At 41.5% G+C, this 21925-nt stretch overlaps 1 protein-coding gene across 3 annotated transcripts in view; it reads left to right on the top strand.

The window, feature by feature from the left end:
- CERS6 (ceramide synthase 6) overlaps window positions 1-21925 on the top strand; it is a 136217-nt gene that overhangs the window by 100577 nt on the left and 13715 nt on the right. For 2 of the 3 annotated variants that reach the window (XM_076342684.1, XM_076342683.1), the window contains exons 6-8: window positions 518-610; window positions 8718-8846; window positions 13045-13151. In XM_076342684.1, coding sequence (XP_076198799.1) covers window positions 518-610; window positions 8718-8846; window positions 13045-13151 — 329 coding nt within the window. The remainder of the gene's footprint in view (window positions 1-517; window positions 611-8717; window positions 8847-13044; window positions 13152-21925) is intronic. The other variant, XM_076342685.1, reaches the window with a different exon arrangement.

Below are 21925 nucleotides of genomic sequence, written 5' to 3'. Positions count from 1 at the left end.
ATGTTAACATGTTCCCAGAAAATGGTCAAATTCTTTAAAAGTAGGCTTTTATATTAGAAAGAGCCCTGTGTAAAGCTCACAACGTTTTCATCATGAGCAGATGAGATTGTATACTAGCACTACTTTTCTCTAATCTGCTCTAGCATTGTTTCTTTTGCTGTGCTTTAAATGCACATTACTGATGTACAGCAAGATGTTTCAAGTAATCTTCCAAAACAGACTTAGGAGTACTCAGAATTTAGTTTGTTTTAGATTCCGAACAGACAACATCATAATTTTTTAGTATTATAATATTACAATACTGTCAAGATTAAAACATAAGAGGAGGGTAGGTTGAGGAGCTTTATTTTTCCGGAGCCATCAAAGTTTGAAAGAGACAACAGTCAACATTTTTCTTACATAGGATGCTTATGTATAATTCAATAATCCCCCTGTGATTAAACATGTCTCCTATAGACCTCAGCTGCCTGTAATGTCAGTTAGACTCTATTAACCTTTTCTCATCTCCATCTTTCAGCCACTGATGCCTGACCTTCATTATTACTACATAGTTGAATTGTCATTCTACTGGTCCTTAATGTTTTCTCAATTCATTGACATCAAAAGAAAGGTAAGAACAATGAGACTAAAAACATTGAAAGCTTTAAGCACATATCTTTCTTGACTTGAGGAATACCTGTATTACCTGTGCAGTGACCTGGAAATACAGTTCTTTCTAGTCACCGCCTCTTGCAGATATCCGTCACTGAGAAACTGGTGTTGAAGTGCTTGTCTTACTCTGTTTCTTGTTACTATGATGGGGGTTTTTTCTGCACATGGGAAGAAGAGCCTGGAGTAATCAAATATTCAAGGGGAAATAGCATCAGCCCAAAAAACCTTCTGCTCTCATACAGTCACTTGATTGGAATTGAACACGTAGTAGCTAGTAGGTGTACTGTTTCTTCTAAGAGTTAAATGATGAAATATCAATGACGGAGCAAGACTGCCTCATAAATTCACAGTATCGCTTTGGTAAGATCTATGAGGGCTTTCAATTTATTCTACAAAGGGATGGTAAAAATGGGGATACATTTAATATTTAAAAGTGATGTAACATTTAATCTTTACGATTATGAAATTTCAAGTAGGTGAGCATTGCTATTAAGGGGCTTGTTGTGGTTTAATCTCTACTAACTTTTCAGGATTCTGCACTTGCTCAGGGATGAAGTTCCGAAACACTGGGGGTGCCCATTGGCCTAGGTACTTGCCCATCTTGTCCCACACACCCTGCCACTCATAATAATTCAGCCTTGGGGCAGATCTCTGGATGATATTCTTAAATTGCTTACCAACTTTAGACAAAACCGAAACAATATTCCCAAGAAGTATTAATAGAAGTATCTTAACTGCCCAAGGATGTTCAAAATACTGAAAAATTACTGTAATGAAGGAGGAAACATCATAAAAGAAGGTAGTGACACTGCCATTCTGTATTTCCTCCGTAAAAAAACTCTCAGAAAAGTTACTGCAATTGCTAGTTGTCTCCACGAAATGGTCTCCGTGGTACAGTAACGGCTTCATTGCGAAATTTACATACCACACTAACGTCAAGGTCAATGTTCTAAAAACAAACCTCACAAGCGAGACATTACTATTCACTGCAGACCACAGCAAACTGCAAAACCCAACACCAATCTTTAACATGTACAGCAGGAAAAAGAGCATGATGCAGATTATACAAATCAATATCGAGAACAGAGAAACCAACATTGTGACCCACAACTATTAACAGATATAAATTCTTTAATACACTCCGGTTAATCTGTTATTATCTCAAACCCTTCGAGCCCTACGTTGGGCGCCAAAAGGACTGTCGTGGTTTAACTTCAGTCAGCAACTAAGCACCACGCAGCCGCTCGCTCACTCCCCCCACCCGGTGGGATGGGGGAGAGAATTGGAAGAGCACAAGTGAGAAAAAAACTCATGGGTTGAGATAAAAAAACAGTTTAATAATTGAAATAAAATGATAATAATAATAATAATATGATAATAGTAATAATACACAAAACAAGTGATGCACAGTACAATTGCTCACCACCCGCCAACCGATGCCCAGCCAGTCCCTGAGCAGCGGCCCCCCCCCCCGGCCAGCTTTCCCCAGTTTCTGTACTGAGCATGACGTCACATGGTATGGAATGTCCCTTTGGCCACTTTGGCTGTGCCCCCTCCCAGCTTCTTGTGCACCTCCAGCCTTCTCAGTCAGTAGAGCATGGGAAACCAAAAAGTCCTTGGCTAGTGTAAGCATTACCTAGCAACAACTAAAACATCGGTGCGTTATCAACTTTGTTCTCATCCTAAATCCAAAACACTGTACCAGCTATTAGAAAGGAAATTAACTCTATCCCTGCCAAAACCAGGACAGGACTATTAATCAAGAAGAAAAAACTCTGGCCAGATAAAAACATTTTTCCAATATCAGTAGCAACCTGTTCCATATTCCTTCATCCAAGTTCTCTCCTCCCAGGAAAGTGCTAGTCCACAGCAGAACAGGCAGCACGACAGTCATTCTAATAACAGTCCATTGAGCTATCCTTGCAGGGTTTTTTAATGTTGCAAAATTATTTGTTCAAAACATTTGGAAGGATTTTATAATATTTTTATGTGCCTCCTTCTACTGTCATTTAATTAAATGATTGTAGGCTATGCTAATGGAACAATCCCTGTTTACTAGAATTTTAGCAGGAGCATAACTCTGAGAGTAAATGAAGGATCCAGTATGTCCTGAATAAATGTATCTGCTGTTTGGAACCACAGCGTGGTCCTGCGAGTCTTGTGTCAGAGCTACATATATAGAAAAACACCCCTCTATTTGAATTTCCTAATTTTTTCAGAAGTAGAAATCTCAAGAAAACATCTACAAATTTTAAATCCATATTGGAGGGTAAATTGTAAACAAAACAACCAATTTAGGATTAATACATGTAAATCCCTTGCTTGCATTGTCTGTAGATGCTAAACATTCTGTTAATCATGAGTTTGAAATGAGTACAACTTCACTGTTTCAAAAAACAGAGATGCAGAAAAACGGTGCTTAATAGAGCTGTATGATAGTGGAGATGAATTTAAATCAAGAGTAACATTGACTAATATACATAAGCTGCAGATGCCAGCAATACTGAATAGCCATTTGTCAATATATCAACCAAAACCAAACCTCTGCAGCAATGTTACAGAATTGTTCAGGTTATTGATGCAGAAATATATTGTGTCTAATCAGTCCCCCTACATTCATATTCAGCCTTCTGCACTGTGCCATTGGTTACATTTTATTTTCTTTGTGTACCTCTTGAGGGAGAGGAAAATGTAACAGCATTGCAATTGCAACAGTACTGCAATTTTGCAGTACAGTACATCTTTAAAAAATATTTAATTGATTCCTGACTAGTTGCTTTGCTCATGTGAAAAGTAATTGGAGGCTACCTGAACAGCATCTAGGTTCAGCGCTGAAGTACACTTCTGAAAAGGACCACTGGGAGGGTCAGTAACACCTTTCTCATTTAATACATCTCATGAGCAAATGCTATAGCTTTTTCCCTCATGACTTGGAAATTTTATTCCCATTGGTGAGCTGAGCACAGAGCTAAAGCCTGATCCTGTCCATAGTACAGGTGCAAGTAAACAATCTTTTGCAAGTCTGTTTCTCAGTTATATGTAAATGACTTGTACTTGTTACCAGGAAGACTTTGCAGCAGCCTACTGTGGAAATAGAAAGGGAGATGGAGGTGGGGAAGTGGATCGCTAACAGCTAAGTAGCACCCCTGCTGCAGATTTGCAGTGCTTAAAGCCAGAGCACCAGATCAAAGCAGTGTCCCATGTGTCTGCTGTGTCTGAGAACATCCAGTGTCCAGCAGAGAGCAGGAGCACAATATCTGCAGTGCAATGATAGCAAGTCAAAAGCCTTTCACTGTAAGCACCTTGCAGGAGACAGTGGAGATGCCATATTTATAAATAACCTATTAGATCACTGACCAGTTTGGACTGTGGAGGCAGTTCTTTTAGTAATGTAAGCAAAATTGGTAACTAGGAAGATCAGACTGGAGAAATGCAGCCGTGCACTGGTGTCACACAGTAAAACTGTTCTGTGGCCAGGGGTGGGCGCAAGTTGAAAAATGTTAGCACTGGGAGCTTACAGTAGTTGAGAAAAAGTAGTAAAAGCTTGACAGAGACACCAGCTTTTGCAGCACCATAATAGTTCTCTTTTAAAGAGCAGGTTTAGTTTAAACAATGTGGAAACCTCTTGATGTACCCAATATGCAATGTGTGAAACGGTGCCCCTAAGAAATAAGGCTCTGTTTAACCGGAAGAAGCAGGAAATTTGCCAGCTAATATCAGACGCTATTGTAGTACTTCATGGCAGCTTATACAGAGCAGATTAACAGTTCTGAGCCTGAGAAACCTGTTGATGTTTTCATGTTACAGTGAGAAGGAATACTTTTATCTAAGTCTTGGTTATTATTTGATACTTTAAATTCAGCAGTGGCTGTGTTGTAGTCTGGGATGATAAAAAGTGCCCTGGCAGCCTCGTGCACTGCAGGAATTCAGCCAACCGCTTTTATGTAGCCGGGTTTCTCTCAAGGTCAGGTGCAGTAGGTCTTCCCTGAAAGCACCAGCACTCGGCACTGGCCTAACTCCAGCACTGGTCTTTTACTCACTGTAGCTCAAGAGAAATGTACTTGCTGTTTTCCATCTCCATTTTATTCTTCTCTGATAGCAAATTCATTACTTTAAAATGACTTTCAATTGGTTTGCTGACTTTCAAATACCTGTTTATCTTTATTTAGGTGTTCTAAATTCCCCCAGATTATCTTTGCCTGGCTGAAGAGGTGTGAGCAAACTATTTAGGCTGTTGCACATACCTACTATTGCATTAAGGCAGTGAACTGAGTAGATTAACTTTTACGGTTTTATAATGGCATGTTGCTTGCTTCATTAATATCTACTATGTTGCTGTAATGATGTTCTACCCTTAAGGGTTTCCACTTTCGAAGACTGCAGCCTAATATGATTTGGGTTTTTATCATCTCTGTCCAGCTTCCCATACTCCTCTTTTGTAAAACACAGAGAAAAAAAAATTAGATCGGGGAACTTTGTTACTCTCACAAGCCCCTGATGAGTTTTAAAAGCAGTGAGGCTTATTTTCATGCTTTCTGGATACCTGAAGTATTGTTTGATAGAAAAACATTTGACCTGTGTATTTAAGGGAATGTATAAAATTTCTACTCAGCCAGGTTTTTAACAGGTTTGTAGAAGATCTAGGAGACCTTTCTGTGTATTCACACCTTTTTGTTCCAAGCATTTGGCATTTCCTAGAGGTTCTGTGTTTTACTTTTTAAAAAAAAAGACAGTTCACTCATTCCCAAAATAAAATAATCTGTAGCCGCTAATTTTCTTGCATATTCCATTTTGATTCTAGAAAATTTATGCTATATTTCACTGAATCTGGATCCTAGATCTCTTCTTCAAACTCAGCAAAAAAAGTCATAGACCTGATTTCTTTTGTTTCAGAGGAGAGGAATTTAGATTGTGTACATTTTGCAGACCTTTACTAGAATTGTAATGGTTGAAACCTTTAGCTGGTGATACTCCCCTTCCTTGTTGAAGCCCATTTCCAGAAGCTGGAGTGACTAATAAAGATGATGTTTTGCCCTTCAGTGGCACTAATGCGCCATAGCCACTTGGCAGTTTAGTCAGTGAGTGTGTCATGTTAAACAAACATGTGTAGCAGAAGCCTTGATTCCAGAGGGCTTGTCTGCAAGTTGAGACCCATGGGGTTTCTCCATTGTCTGCCCTGCGTTCTTCCCACTGATGGTGTCACAAGTAGGTTCTTTCTCCTATTCTTAGCCACATATTTTCATGACACAGGCACATGATATCTTTCAGCAGTTACAACTGGAGGCTACAAATCTGCTGTAAATAAATGCATCTTGCACAAATATACATACAGTTTGAAATATATTTAAAAAAAGAAAAAGCCCATTCCTGTACAGCTGCTCTTCTGCTGTGTATGGGTGAAAGTGCTTCAGTAAGCTGGGAACACAAGTACCACTTGACATTATGGGGACTTGTACCATTAGTTTCTATGTGTTCATTACCCTTATGTCTAATTAAAATCTAACAGGTAGCATCTTCAAAGCATAGTATTAATTACTGACGTAAAGAAATGTCATAAACAGGAAAGAAAGGACCAGAATAAGAAAAGTAGTCTTATTTATATCACTGCTACTTTTTTCTAACCATTTTCAGTACGTCAGTCCAGCATCTCCATTTCAGAGCTGGCAGAGTCAGATAACTGTCTCTTTTAAGAAACATTATCAGAGAAGGAGTTCCCTGGACAGCATTTCCATAAGTACACTCATGCAGAAGTGCAGAAGACTACTGCCCAAGAGCATTAGGGCTGCTTAGGAATAATCCGTATTGTCAGGAATGCCTTGAAGAGTTTCCAAGAGGGACTAGAAATCTTGTAATTGTAAAACATGAATGTGTCAGCTATAAAAACAGACGAGAATTTTCCACTTGGCTTCTTCCCCTATTTGGACTTCCTATGAGCTAACGTAATTGCAATTAGAAGGAAAATGAAGAACAGTGCCATAGCATTTGCAGCTGAAGGAGGTAAAGAGCTAGGCTGCAGTACGGCCATATGGCAATGCTAGTAGCTTACCTCTGATCTCAGGGAATAAGGTAGGTGCTTTGCCGTTTTGATTACGGTATGGTGAAATGGTCCCCACGTGTGGGTTTGTGGTTACTGAAATGACTAAGATACCATACCCCTGCTTTCCCTTAAGACTCTTAGAAAGTGAAACAGCCTTAATGCTCTTTTTGTTCAGTCTGCTTTAAGAAAATGGATTTAAAGCAACGGCTTGAGATGCCTGCTGAATGTATTTGATTGTGCTCCACACTGCTGAGGACCAAATAACCTGGCTGTGAAATGTTGGGTGTATACCTGACTAGGATATGGTTCTCTGCTTTTAGTCTTTTTTTCCCTTCCCCCCTGCTCCCCTTCAGCTTTGTGGTGGAGATACTGGCAATGCCCATTGATGAGTATGTGAAGGAAATAGAACATTGTAGCACCTGATAGCATTAAATATAAAGCGATAGGCTGGGAGGAGGTCCTGTCCCTATTCAGTTAGTGAGACTGCTCAAGCTGCAGGTTTTTCCACGGAGTCCAGGTGTACGTTGCAGTGAAGCCAAGTGCTGGTACTGAGAGGCAGTGGCACTGCACGTCTTTGAAAGCAGTGGTGCCTGCTACATGCGTGCTGCATTCCCAAAGAGAGGTACGGTGACACTGGGCAGTTACTCTTCCCAGTATTGGAGAGACAGAGCAGTCGGCAGCTGTAGCTGCTGCTTTTCTGGAGTTGACCCTGTGTTAGTGGGAGCTGACCAGCACTTTCCATAGGGCACTCCTGCCCGACACGTGTACGTTCAGTCCCTTTGCAAACCAGTTGCTGCCTCTCTAAAGACTGCAGGGTCTCAGTTTCGGTTTCTCTACTGTGGGCAGCTTAGCTGAAGACTACCACAGCTCAGCAGGACTGGCCCATGAAAGCTGCCAGAAAGCCAAATACCACCTCCCAAGATGCTTGGCGAGCAGGCTGCCCAGAGGAGCTGCTGCTTCTAACTGCCTGGATCTCTCCCTTCAGACAGCCCTGCATGAGAGCTGCTAGATCCACTGAGAGCTGTGGTAGTAACTTTGCACCCGGTGCATGGAGAAACTCCCCAGTCAAATCATGCCTGTGATCTTTTCTTCGGGGTTTTGATATCACTTTCTCAAAGCTGTGCGGGTAGTTCAGCAAACTCCAGCAAGACTTCTTTTTGACTGACTTGGTGCCTTGCAGAGAAGAGTCTCACCTCTGTGGGTCCTATTTTCTCAGTAATCAGTCTGGGAGTCTAGGCCAGGCAGATGGGTCATTCTCTCTGCTTTGCCTGCCCCTTGGCATGTATCTGGGAATGTGATGTTACAGGATCTTCACTGCTCCTGGTATTTTTCAATAGTAACAGTTATTTGCTGGCCAAATAACTCAGTTACTGATCTGGAGACCAGCTAACCTGCATCATTTGGGGAGCAGCAGATCAGATCTGAGTGGGAGGAGCTGCACCGGCTCATTTGAAGACTTTTCTGACCCTGTTACAGTGTGAAGACAAATCAGCTTCATTAAAAACAAACAAATAAAAAACTGGAACTGGGATTCTCAGCTCTGTGAAAGCTCTCAGTTGTGCTTGGCAGGTGACTGTCGATAACTCCTAATGCAGTGGAAATGTGTTTCCCGTTCCTTTGTAGCTATTTGAGGTCTTGTGAATGGTGTGTTATTTTGCATATTATATGTTGCTTGGTGTATCAGAAATATGGTGTAATTTTATTTGTATGTACATACGCCTTTTCAAAGTAACTTCAGCCGCAAATGTTTACTTCATTAGGTTAAATTATTATGAACTGAGAAATGTAGATATTGCGTAGCTTTCAATAATCTTTTTGCATTTTGTTAACGTACAACAATCATTTTATTCAGTCTAAGTGAAATAATATAGCAGGGTATTTAATGCACTTACGTAGCAGGATCTTTATGTAACATAACCTTAATGCTGGGTTTTAAAAACATCCATCCATTTTTGTATAAGAGTACTGAATCTCACTGTTTGGTTCTTTTTTTTTTTTTTTTTTCCCCCCCTGCTTCTTGCTGCTCTAGGATTTTGGCATCATGTTTACCCATCACATTGTAACAGTCACCCTGATAACCTTCTCATATGTAACCAATTTGACACGAGTTGGAACCTTGACCTTATGTCTCCATGATGCGGCTGATGTTGTCCTAGAGGTGAGATAATACGTATATCAGTGTCTGTACATGGTATTCACTATTCTGAGAGCTAGCATGTCAATAGGTGGAATCTATTTGTTATTCAAAACAAGTATTTCTTAAGCAAAGAGGCCAATTCAAGATGGTAATAGTGATTAATATAGTGTATTTCCTTGCTGAAATATATTACACTTGTAGCAGTGCATGGTTGTGACTTTAGGCTGTTTTATCCCTTGATAAGTTGCTTGTACAGAGCAGAAACTGGTAATGCATTGCATGCCAGGGAAGGTTACACACAGGTTTTAATTATAACATGGTAAAGTCAAAAGCTCAAAGCTGCAAAATCTGGAAAGTGATGACTCTGTGAGATGGAAGCTCCTGGTTCTTGACCCCTCTGAAGTGATGTGTGGGGCAAGAACCCTATCTCCGAAAGAATCAAGGTGTCACGGTTTGATTCTGCTGTGCTTTGCTGGGCAGAGGGTGCTGGACTACTTAGTGGCTGTTCTGTGCACAGGCAGTGAGCTGACCTCTGGTCCCCAGGATTTTCCAGGCTCCTGTGCCTCCGCATCCAGATGCCAGTATTAAACAGTTGGCTTTGGAGAAGAAGGATGATTGAAATTCTTTTAAGTCAAGATGGTCTGTAACTTCCGTAGTGGCAATTTAGAGATGTTGTCATCCTGTATCTGCATCAGTTCTCAGACCGCTGTGGTTGATGCTGGGATCGGGCTGTCTGTGAACTCTCCTCCAGGATCAAACCAAAGTTAATAACTATTTTGTCTGAAATTATTTTTTACTAAAGTAGTTGCAGGGATTCTGTTAATGCAAGAATATAGTCTCACTGTGTGAGTCACCTATTGCAGAACCAAAATCCTGCCATTCTGATTCGATAGCGCTGTAAATCTGTTTTTATTTTTTAATATTTTTTATCTAGAAGGCACATGACTGCCTGAGATAGAAAGCAACAGAGAATCTGGATTTCTCCTGATAGAAATAATTACATCTTTACAAGTTTATTTTTCTGTTTTAGCAATGTGTGTAGATCCATTCTGCTAGCTGTGGGTTCACCCAAACTTTCTTCATTCCTCTTTTCTCGCCACCAGACAGATGTACTTGACAGTGTTCATTCCAGATCAGACCAGTGCCTGTGGAACTATAAAACCACTGGAGAGCAGCTGCAATAGGCTAGCTAAAACCTTACCTTGAACACAATGAGATACTTATTTTTTCTGAATTCCTCTGTTCATTCACTGGCTAAGATAAAGAGAAATTGCTGATATTCTCACGTGATTTGCAAACATTCAGCAAATACAGTTCCCCATGAGGCACGTACTTTAGTGGTCTTTCTAATCAATTCGTTCAGTCTGTTCTGACTGGAAATACTAAAGCCAGTCTGAAGTGTAAGAAAGGAATTGCAACTCCTGAGAAGCATTTACTAAGAGGGCCATTACGACTCAGGCAACAAACTTTCTCCTGCTAGGGCAATTGGGTATAGCCCTGGTGCCGTATGAGAGAAGATGGACTCCTACACACTGCTGGCATTACTGAGGGGAAAGTCAGTACAGAGAAAGAAAATTATCAGACTGCAAAAGAAGCTGGTAAACTATCTTGCCATGATGGGTCAGTTGTGCACCTGACCTGTTTTACATATTATATATTTGTAAAAATGAAAAGCTATTTCCAGAGGCCACTAGACTCTTTCCACCTACCATTTCATAATGAAACATGTCTAGTGGAAAGCTGGAATGCAACATTTTTGCTATTCTTATTGCAGAACGTAGTATATATTGGTAGGAATACTGGAGGTCAAGTTTTTTCCATAGGTCTTAAGGCATCTGCAGGTACAGAAGAGTCATAGCAGGATTTTCAGGAATACATAGCTGTTCTCTTAGGTCTGAGTGAAAGTTATCTTGGATACTCAAAGCAGCCTAGCCATGGCAGGACAGACCAAACGTAGTCATTTGCTTGCCTAGGAAGCCATTACATTAGCTTAAGCTGAAATGTAGGCTACTGAGAGGCAACTTTCAGAATCTCAGCTAAGTTGTTTTGAGGGGTCTTGGGTATCATGGCACTGCAGTACAGCTTGTGGGTTGGAAACACTGTAACCTAACCTGCTGAAGCACTTAAAATTCCACCCATTTGGGGACCTTGAGACTTTTCAGCTTCAATTAATGAACACTGTGACAGTTTTGATGCCAGTATATGGGTGTGAGTAGTTGCCAATTTGGTATGCTTCTGGTATATGAGCCTCACGCAGCTGACAGTTCAACCTGAATCCTTTCTGTTCAGGTTACAGCTATCTCCTAACGCACTTTTCTAAAAGAGCAGGGAATGGACACTTCAGACCAAGGCAAATAGCCACGCTGTAAAATAAATGGATTTAAATAGACTAGCAAGACTATCTGGAAGAGCTGTGTTATTCAGTTGTAGTCATGGTTTTTAAGCGTTGAAAATTGTGTTGTATTGTCTTAGGTGGCCCAATTCCATCCAACAACATACCCTTTCCCTTTTTTTGTAGTCCTTCCTTATCAATATCATTTGTAGATATATTATTTGAGAACTGATGACCCAACAGCTGTACTGTTTTTGAGAAATGGCATGATACTACTACAAGTTGCTGTAGCAATAACAGCTTCACATACTATGAAACCAGCTTTTTTAGAGTGCCACCATGGAAATACATCCAAAATTCCTATCTGAACTTTCAGTCATCTGCAAATCAAGGTGTCAGTAACTCTTCTGCTTTGCATGTTGGCACCGAAGTGTTCTCTTTTCCTTAAACCAGACTGTGAGTACAAACTGCTAGGAAACTCATTTGTGTCCACTGTAGAATACAGGGCTGATTCAGAAGGGCTGTTTTCTTTGCAGCACTGGTGGCTTTCGTCATATTTTGTGAGCTTCCTAACTTGTTTTCTGTTAGTGAGGATATCCTTTATGTTCAGATTTTGAGTGGAAACATTGCAGAAGTTATGTAACATCCAAAAGTGCAGGTTGGTTTTGGCATCCAGATTGTCTGACATGAGCATTGAGCACTTTCAGGTTCAGTGTGTTTGTACCAAAAAGTCAGACAGAATGCAAGAGTGTCTCTCACCATTTTAGACAATTCTCTGGTTTGAATTCTGCATTCAGAATAGTATTCTATATGCATAGTTGTGGTAATTTTGCTCCCTCTTAGCCCTCTGGAAAGTCTGCACAAGTAAGCATCTTCTCATTATGGGAGCTAGATACAGGCCCCTCAGAGGGGGTTTTGAAAGGGTTCCTATTGACTTAAGTGGGCACTAAATCAGGCTCTTCATATACTTCATTGTGCAGTGACTCTCTGGATACATTTGACAGAAAGCATAAAGAAGGACTGTCCCTGCCTTGAAGCAGATGTTTTAAAATAAGTAATTGCTTACACACATGAACGCTGTGGAAGCAGCATAGACATCTTAAAACAAGCTTGCTTGTACATGCTGTTCTCTTCAGGGAGAAGAGGGCAAAGAAACTTCAGGGAAGATCAGTGTTTTAATGAGTGGTTTGAGTGAAGAGTAATTAGTAGACTCTTTTACTGAGGAGGAGTCAGAAGGCTGCATGAAGACAAATGAGAGAAGCATGTAAAAATAGGTGTAGAGCAATAAGTTGGAAAGCAAAAGTTGGAAAGAGAGGGGAAGAGAGCTTTGGAAAAAGTTTTGAAGGGGAGGGATATAATCTTAGAGGTAGAAGCTGCTCTGTATAGGTCAGAAAGGAAGAAGAGATGCTGTAGGAGAACATAGGATATGGGGCACAATAGAGGATTTGAGACGAAGTTTGTATATAGCAACACTAGAAGGTCAGAGAGCATGGGGCAGGTGGAAGATGGATGGATGCTGAAAACGCAAGTGGAGCATACTGGAAAGGTGAGAGACAGGTAAAGAGGTTGGGGACAAGGACAGCATAAACACAGTGGGGTTCAATAAAAGGTTTAGAAGAGTTTTCTGAATCTGAAATTGTAGGATTTCAAAAAGGAAATTGAATAGGAAAGGACAAAATGAGAGATGTACTCTGGTTTTACGCAGTCTGGGTTTTTTTCTGAGAAGACATTTTCCACCTGCCTGGTGGAGAGGAGTTACAAGGTCACTGTGAGGTGGCCCAATGAAAATGTTAGAGATTTCATAAAAATTTGATTTCTTCTTCTTACACAATACAAGAGAACTCAGTTGTCCTCACAGAAGTAAACAGATATTTCTTTCTTTTACAGGCTGCCAAAATGGCAAACTATTGCAAGTGTCAAAAACTGAGTGACCTTCTGTTCCTTACATTTGCCATTGTCTTCATTGTCAGTAGGCTTGGCATATATCCCTTATGGTGAGTAAGCATATCGTTTTCCTCAAATGCTAAGCATCAAACAAGTTTGGAAATAACTATGTTATAATTGAACATGATTCATTAACATTACTCTGTTTCCCAACGCACCAAGGAGAGCTTCAGATATAACCAGGTGCTGAAATAGCCTATTTGCTAGACTGCCATTGTGTTTACTGTGTGCTAGACAAGAAACATATGGGGCTTCTGCTGGTTTTAAGGTAGAAGTGGGTTGGAGACCACATAGCTTCAGGTTAGCAGTTGATTGCCTGTGTTGGCAAGAAGTTAGAGGAGAAATAAAATATTAGTCACCGAAGACTGACCAGAGGCTAAGCTCGAAGCTAGGATCTTCTCATTAGCTTTATGAACATGTTCAGCTTAAAGAAAAACACAGTGAGATAAGGAAAGTCTGGCCTGCTTAAATCAGTATAAGGATGTTATTGCCATGCAGATTGCAATACTGCAGGCTACTCCTTTTCCAACCCTCCTTTGAATTGGGGGTCCTTGGGAAGCTGTGTAATACATATATCTATAAGCTAGTTATACAGGTGTTACTGTAATCTCACCTCTTCCCAGACAAAGGCAGCTGCTTGCATGTGCACATTCTCTTCTAGGTACACACACGTGCATGCACACAAACAGGACATAGATGTTCAATTCTTTAACTAGGGTCTTCAACGTCCAGAAGGCAGCTGGCTAGTTAGGAAATACACTGATGTACTTCAGTGTAGAAACCCATTCAAGTTTCTCTGTAACCTGTGCCCTATATATGAGGAGGGCTGGGAGAAGGCGTTGGCCTCACTATTCTGTGTTCTGGATCCTTCCTTTCTCTTGTATGAACAGAACTAACCCAAATCTCTGTATCCCTATGAGAGCAGGAGGTGTCTGTCATTGCATCAGAAGATAATAGTGACAGTTTTGGTTTTGGGAAGCACCAAGAATGCCAGAAATGTTACGCTTTGCAGAGTTTTATTTAGAGAGATTACCACCAAGTTCTTTATTTAAGCATGCAGAGGATTTACAGATGCCAATATCAACCTCTCTGCCACAGTCTCCTTTCAAATCCTCTGTAATGTTCTCTCTTTGGGGTTTTGTTAATGCAAACAGGGTAAGACCAAGGTGCCCTTAGGGAGCTGTGTCATCAGCTCTGCTTAACAGTACAATGAAGAAGTCTCATTTAGCATTTAATGACTCCAAAGATAACATGATAATGCCTGGTCCCTACTGCGCTATGAGTTGGTGAAGGACCATGACAAAAGGAGAAAATGGATAGACACACAAATTGTGTGTTTAAAAATGCTTGGGTTTTTTTTTCAAGGAGCAATTATTTGTTTCTTAAACAGCTTTGCTTCCCTTTCCTCATTCCTTCCTTGAAGCTAACTTGGCCATTCACTGAATTTCTGTAAATGAAGTAAGCTAGTTTTTCTACTTGCATGATCTCAGATAGGAAAAATGGTGGCACTCCTGCTCATAGGATTTCATCTGCCTGTTGCATTCTGTTTTATACTGAGAAATGGAGAGAGGACCCAATTCCACCAGTGCAGTTCTGCCACTGGAGGCTGCAGTACATGACTGCTTCAGGGAAGGCTCAGTCAGGTGATGACTGGGTTCACAAAGGGGAAGGCAAAGGGGAAGTCATACTTGACCAACCTGATAACCTTCTATGATGAAATGTCTGGCTTGGTAGATGAGGAGAGAGCAGTGGATATAGTCTACCCTGACTTCAGTAAGGCTTTCAACACTGCCTCCCGGAAGATCCTGAGAGAGAAACTGGTAATGTATGGGCTAGATGAGCAAACAGTGAGGTGGACTGAAAACTAGCTGAGCAGCCAGACCCAGAGGGTGGTGATCAGTGGTATGAAGTCTAGTTGGGGGCCAGTAACTAGCGGTGTACCCCAGGGGTCAATACTGAGTCCAGTCCCATTCAACATCTTCATTAATGATCTGGATGATGTAGCAGAGTGCACCCTCAGCAAGTTTGCTCGTGTTCCAACCTGTGAGGAGCAGCTGATACGCCAGAGGGTTGTGCTGCCATCCAGAGGGAAGGAACCTGAACAGGCTGGAGAAACGGGCCAACAGGAACCTCATGAAGTTCAGCAAAGGGAAGTGCAAAGTCCTGCACCAGTATATGCTGGGGGCTGACCAGCTGGAAAGCAGCTTTGCATAAAAGGACCTGGGGGTCCTGGTGGACATCAAGTTGAACATGAGCCAGCAATGTGCCCTTGCAGCAAAGAAGGCTGATGGTATCCTGAGGCTGCAATAGGAGAGGTGTTGCCAGCAGGTTGAGGAAGGTGATCCTTCCCCTCTACTCAGCACTGCTGAGGCCACCCCTGGAGTACCATGTCCAGTTCTGGGCTACCCAGTACCAGAAGGTACAAAGCTACCAGAGAGAGTCCAGCAAAGGGTCACTAAGATTGATTAAGGGATTGGAGCACCTCTCACATGAGGAAAGGCTGAGACAGGTGGGACTGTTTAGCGTAGAGAAGAGAAAGCTCAGGACAGATATTATCAATATATATAAATATATGAAGGGAGAGTGTGAAGAAGACTGAGCCAGGCTCTTTTCAGTGGTGCCCAGGGCCAGGACCAGAGGCAATGAGTATGAACTGAAACACAGGAGGTGCCATCTGAACATCAGGAAACACTTTTTCACTGTGAGGGTGACTGAGGACTGGCACAGGTTGCCCAGAGAGGTTGTAGAGTCTCCATCCTTGGAGATACTCAAAAGCTGTATGGACATGATCCTGGGCAGCCTGCTACAGGTGACCCAGGTTGAGCAGGGCAGTTGGACAGGATGACGTCCAGAGGTCCCTTCCAACCTCAGCCATTCTGTGATTCTGTGAGCTGCCTTATGTGTTTAGCTGTGACTCCAGCATTTAAACCTCACTCTGTATTATTTGAAATGGCAAAGAAGGAACTGCTGACTTGAAATTTTTTGTTATTCAAACACAAACTTTACCAGATCACTGCTATGTGCTTGCCTTGCTGAATAGTCAACAAAGAACAGATTAATCTTGTCCAGAGTGCATGATTTTGAAGGAGGTCATTAGTCTTCACGCATTTAACTAGAAGCAGCTGCCCAATATCCTTTTTCTCTTAAGACATCTGAAAATCAGCAAGGTCAAGATTTTCCCATCCTTTATATCCTTACTATGGTAGTCAAGTTTTGGAAAGTCCACGCTTTCAACCTGAAGTGTTTAAAATAACACTGTGTGTTTATAACTGGGACTGAAGCTCAGAAACTGGAGGTTCACGCTGTCTCGAGTGATTTCTGTGAAGTGTTGCAGCCAAGTGTCACGCTGTGCAGGAAGCCCTTGCTAGGACTAGGCAAATTATAAATTAAAGATTGACATGGCTAGTGGGAATCAGGCGTCATAGAGCTGAAGTCTGTGTAAGTGTCCCTAATACACACCTCATGCTGTCTGACTGGCAGAGTCCCGGAAGAGATTACCAGCACAGCGATAAGTTATCTAGCAAGTGTCAAAACTTGAGCCCTGCTTTACAGCTGTGGCATTTTGTGCTGGTGTTCTGGATGTGCCCATCCGTTCCCGTATATGTTAGGTGACAGCAGCACTTCCATGCCACTTTAGGTTGAACCTTGTCTGAATCCTGCTCTATAGAGTAGCACTGGCCCAGTGTGCTGAAAGCAGGGTAAAAATCAAACCGAGTAGATTTGGGGAAGAGAGAAAGGGAAGAGGGCTGCACAGTAGCTTCTGTTGTTGATGTCGGCTCCCTTGGTACTGAATATTGGGCTAATGAGGGCAGCAGGTTACAGCCGTGGGTGAGGTTTGCTGCTGGGATGGAAAAGATCAGCATAGACTCGTGAAGGCAGAGGGATTGTGTATTATGGGAATGCAGCAGCCGACAGTGTGCTGTGTGCTCCTGTGTCACAGATGGAGTGGTTACACTGGCGATCCCTCTGCCTCTCCTCCCCCTTAATGAACGTGTTCTGTCGTTGATTTATTTGAATATGGAAATGGTTCAGTGTGGTGTATATGATCTTTGATTTTTAAGCCCATCTTATTTCCAGATGAAAGCCTTGATGTAGGTACTCGTAATGGTTACCCTTACATACACCTATAATCACAGAGCCCGGAGGCAGTTTCATAGTTCTCAGCTGTACTGTTGGCATTGCGTGTGGGAGTCAGGGTTAGCAGGGATGAAGCATGGGACGTACGAGCTTGTCTCTCCCAAATCCTTTTTCTCTATGAAGCAGCAATTCCAAATCTTCACCCCCATTAGCTTGCATGTCAGCAAAGATGAGTCATTGGAGTGGCAGCAGGCCAGGAAGCATAGTTTGCTCTTCTTTGCTGAATATTCAAAATAGCAAAATTTGGTGCCTGATTAATATTACATAAATGTGCAAATTTTTCTAGCATAAAAACTGAGAGGTATAAAATTGGTGTGCGTGTAATGTAAAAGGAAGACTATAATTTATAAGAAAACTTCCCCCACACAGGAAGGCGAATACCCAAGACAGGCTTCCAAAGACATCCCTTATGAAGCACTGGCATGCTGTTGTGCTCCGGCTTTGCACAAGTGCCATTTAATTTTGCATAAAGGTGCTAATAAAGAATTCAGAATGTATCAAATGCTCTTGTTTGAAGGTTGTTTAGCAGCAAGGCTAAGACAAAAGAAACTGGCAATTAGGTATATATTTAGGAGTCTTTCTGCAGGCATCTGGAGTTCATTTCAGCAATAATTCAAAAACCCCAGGACACTTTCTGCCTCCTGCTGCTAAGTGAATGTAGGAGTAAAGCTGCTATTTTCACTGACAAGACATTTTGCTTGTGAAATTCTCTCACTTGCGCATAGTCACTGTTCTAGCAAATTACAACATAAAACACAACTCTCCATAAGTCAGGGTGAACATGATGCCTTCTCAGGTGATACAGGATTGTAGGGAGAATGAAAGCAATCTCAAACCAAAGAATTGATATAAATTACGTGAGCCCTTGGCTAGTCTAATCAGGCTGGGCAAAGCAGTTACCTCAAGCCTGCCTTTATTTCAATAAGCCTTGCAATTCCTCTTCCCCAGGCCTCAAATGCTTGTTTTTGCCGTAGTTACATGGACATAGTCTTCTCCCTGTTAATAAAGGAATGGTTTGCTTTTTGCTGTTGTTTTGTTTTTCTTTCATATCCAGGAAGGGAAACTCCATGGGGTCATAATATTTATTCATCATTTTTTGAGGTGTGCAGAGGACAAACAGGCATCTTCCAGTCCAGCAGATGTGAGTGAAGAAGGTGATGCACTGCACTTTCCAGTCTTTCTTTGCTCATTGCTAGCTGCAGAGTTCACGTTGTGAGAACCGTGAAACTCCTCAAGTCTGGGCTGTACAGGAGACCCAAGACTACTCACTTATTTTGCTTATGCTTCTGGAATACATGCTTTTTTTGACAGGGCAGTTTGAATAAATCTCCTAATGCTGTGAAGAGTTTCGTATCTGAAACTGGTTTCACGGAGTGACCATGAACCAGGGTATTTCCAAGAGCTTCAGTGGAAGAAAGGTGGTTGATGTGGAGGGAGATACAAGGTTACTAAACCTGTTCATCATTTTAAAAGATAGCTTAAGGTAACTGCAGGTAAAGGTGTGACTTTTGGGTTTGAAAGAAGAAGGAGAAGGCTCCCAGGAAAGCTAGGCTGAAGGCACCAAGCTGGGTAAATTCAGGTTGCTCTGACTAGTACTAGTATGCAGTTGTTTTTCACTACTTTTGGTTATTTTTATAATCGGTTATATTGTATGAAAGGTAGAACACAGTAGGTTTCAGGGAAGCATTGCTGACAAGTACTGCCATCAAAAGGCAAGGAAGCAGGGAAACAGCATTGGCATTCATGCGACCTGTGAGGTCTCAGCATGCGCATATTACATATGTGCACTGACAAATGTAAAACAGTGGCTTAACCGTACAAATGTAAATGAAAACCTGATTTAAGCTGATTATAAAGAACACAGGTCATGTTCTGCATGTGCTGTCCCCCAAATTCTCATCTAGGCAAATTTGGTATAATCCAGGTAGTCTGTATGCCTTCCTGTCTTTGATCTCTTCAGACACCGTCAGTGCCTGGACTACTGTGCCATGTTAAAAACTGTGAGGACAGACAGTCAACCACTTTGGTTAGTTGGTATGGTCTTGTTTAATGTTGGTAGGTATGTCTTAACTGGATCTTCCATTTGTGAGTCTGTTTGGAAAGGTTCTGTCAAAAAAAAAAAAAGATGGCAAAAATAATTCTCATTGTTACAACCCAAAGCTGTTTCAGGTGCGTGTCTCCTCATCAGCTGCTGCAATGCACAGTTGTTAAATGGGATTTTTATGCCAACAAATCCTATATAAGCATGGGTCTGCCAGTCCTCAGAACAACAACTTTGTTCCTTGTTATTCTTTCATTTTTTTAAAGCTCATGAGAGTACACACAGTCTGGCTCATGGCTGGTTTCTAATTGCCTTTTCACGGCAATGAGTATGTGCATGAACCAGACAAGCATGGCATGATCCTCACCGAGTTAAAATTAATGTCTGTTCACCATGGTGTGCTGTAATGAATCCTAGTTACTTATTACCAGTCTTTCTCTCATCTCCGCGTGACTGGCTGAATAGCTCTTCCCGAGTTTCATCACTGGTTGAACAATAGGGTGGGATATAGCCATGCTGTTAATGCACACACTGGGTCTCCAAATAGTGATCCAGTATTGCCACTTTGCACTGTTCTCTCTCCTTTCTTTTATCCTGGAATCAGCTTCTCTCTGAGCAAAATTGCAGCTTGAGATACAAACAGGGCAGCGCAGAGCCCCCATGAGGAGCAGCTGCTGCAAAGATTTGCTGAACCTCTCTTTTTCCTAGCTTTGTTCTTTTTCCAGCTGATATTGACTGGTTTTGTGCAGCTCTTAACATGCAGGGAAGTTGAGTTGTTGTCTTTCATACTGCTTTTCTTTCCTGGCACATTTTCTCCTGTTTGGCCCTTGGAGCACATGTATTGTGGGAAGGCAGCATGTGGACCCTGGCAGAGTCGCCCTGCTTTGTTCCTCTGAACACATTGGTAAAACAGAAAGCTCAAACCTACCCTTAAAAAGCATCCTACTGTGTCAAAGCAATATGTAGGCACTAGTTAAAGCAAGAATCCTGGTCAGTTACTTGGCATGGTAAGAATTTAGGTAGCCAGATAAATCCCAACTGCCCAGACCTTGCCTGGACTCTGAGTGAACACAGTGTTTTCTGATAGTTTCAGTTACTCTTGCTGGATCCTGAAGTCAGTGAAAACCTTTCTAGCCTGGAGTATAGAGCTGGACAAACATCTCTGTTCTACAGTAAAATAACTTACTTTTTTATTAAGAAAGTAAATCTCTTCTGACATTGTTTTGAGCTCATTTTGCTCAGAATATTGTCTAAACCAGAGCACAATCTAAGTTGTTTGTGGGTAGCAGATATTGAAGGAATAAATTATGATTTTGATCCAAGGTACTTGATTCCTGATGTTATTCATGCTGTCAGTGAGTGGATGCTGTAGAACTAACAAAAATTATCTAATGTGCTTATATTTCAGGCTGTTTGTACTTTCAGCAGGCAACTTATAACCCATCAGTTTATCAAGAACATTTAATAAAGTTTTTGGCAAGCTAACTACAGTATATTTGAAGAACTCATAGACTTCAATTTATGGATTAAAAAGAAGGTTTAATTAACTAAGTCTCCATAAATTTGCTCATAACTCTTGTCTTAGCTCTTTAGCAGAACATACATAATGTTGCCATCCTATCTGCTTTTGACAAAACATTATCTGATGTTGTCCTTCCTAATGCCTGGTTATTTTATTTCCTCAAATTGTTTACAGCGCTTGTGAACTCAGGTCTCTGAGTGCTACATGAAGCAAAGCTGAAGTGTTTGGAGTGCCAGGTGAATACTGATCCAGCTACTTACAGGGAAGCTATAAGAAATGGAAAGGTTACAGGTGTCATTCACATTGTGGGTCTGCAGTGTAAATAACAAAAAGTGGCATTTGCTCAGTGTTTCCATTTTAAGATTTTCATGTGATCACAACAGGAAAAAATTATATTAAAAAGGATTTCATCAGACTTCCAAAGCTGATTCTTGTCCTCATTTTTAGTTTCTACAGTCTGTACCCTGTGGCTATAATAATGCTTTCTGTTGTCAAGGATAGGCTGTTCAGTCAGTGTTCTCACTTTCCTCCTTTTATTATGAAATATGTCCTTTCTAAAACCTGTGCTCTGATTGAAAACAGGTCAGAAACTATTGCTGTGGTACTTCTTTTGCTCAGAATTATTCTGATGAGTGTAAATGTCTCAGGGGAAGGGAAACAGCATTGGTGTTTCTCTTGTGGCCAGACATGTTAGCCACTTTTAAATCAGCTCAGCAAGGCATGGTGACTGGAGAGTATGGATGACCTGAGGAGGCTGAACTGAGGGTTGCTTCTGCCATGGTAGTCAGCTTCCCGTATAAGCTGCTTTGTAGTCAGCTGAAGTTCTCCAAGTCTCCTCTGAAGTTGCATCACTTGCAGGAAGGAGGGGAGAAAAAAAGAGGCTGAGCATGGGCATTTGAAGTTTGACCGTTTTTTTTCTGAGAGAGAGGTATGTGAGGAAACTTAACCCCAAAATACATCTTCAAGCGTTGCCCATTCTGTGGAGGGGAGAGCTGTGCTGGTACGGTAGTACCACAGACAGCAGTCTAGGTGGCTGTAGACAGTTCAAGTACGTGCAAACTTTCTGCCTCTTCTTAACCCCTTTTCTCTTACAGGCTGTATCTGTAGCACCAGGGTTTGCTGTT

This window comes from Aptenodytes patagonicus, chromosome 6 (genome assembly GCF_965638725.1).
Source record: "Aptenodytes patagonicus chromosome 6, bAptPat1.pri.cur, whole genome shotgun sequence".
Classification (NCBI taxonomy): domain Eukaryota; kingdom Metazoa; phylum Chordata; class Aves; order Sphenisciformes; family Spheniscidae; genus Aptenodytes; species Aptenodytes patagonicus.
This window is presented reverse-complemented; position numbering and strand designations above follow the sequence as displayed.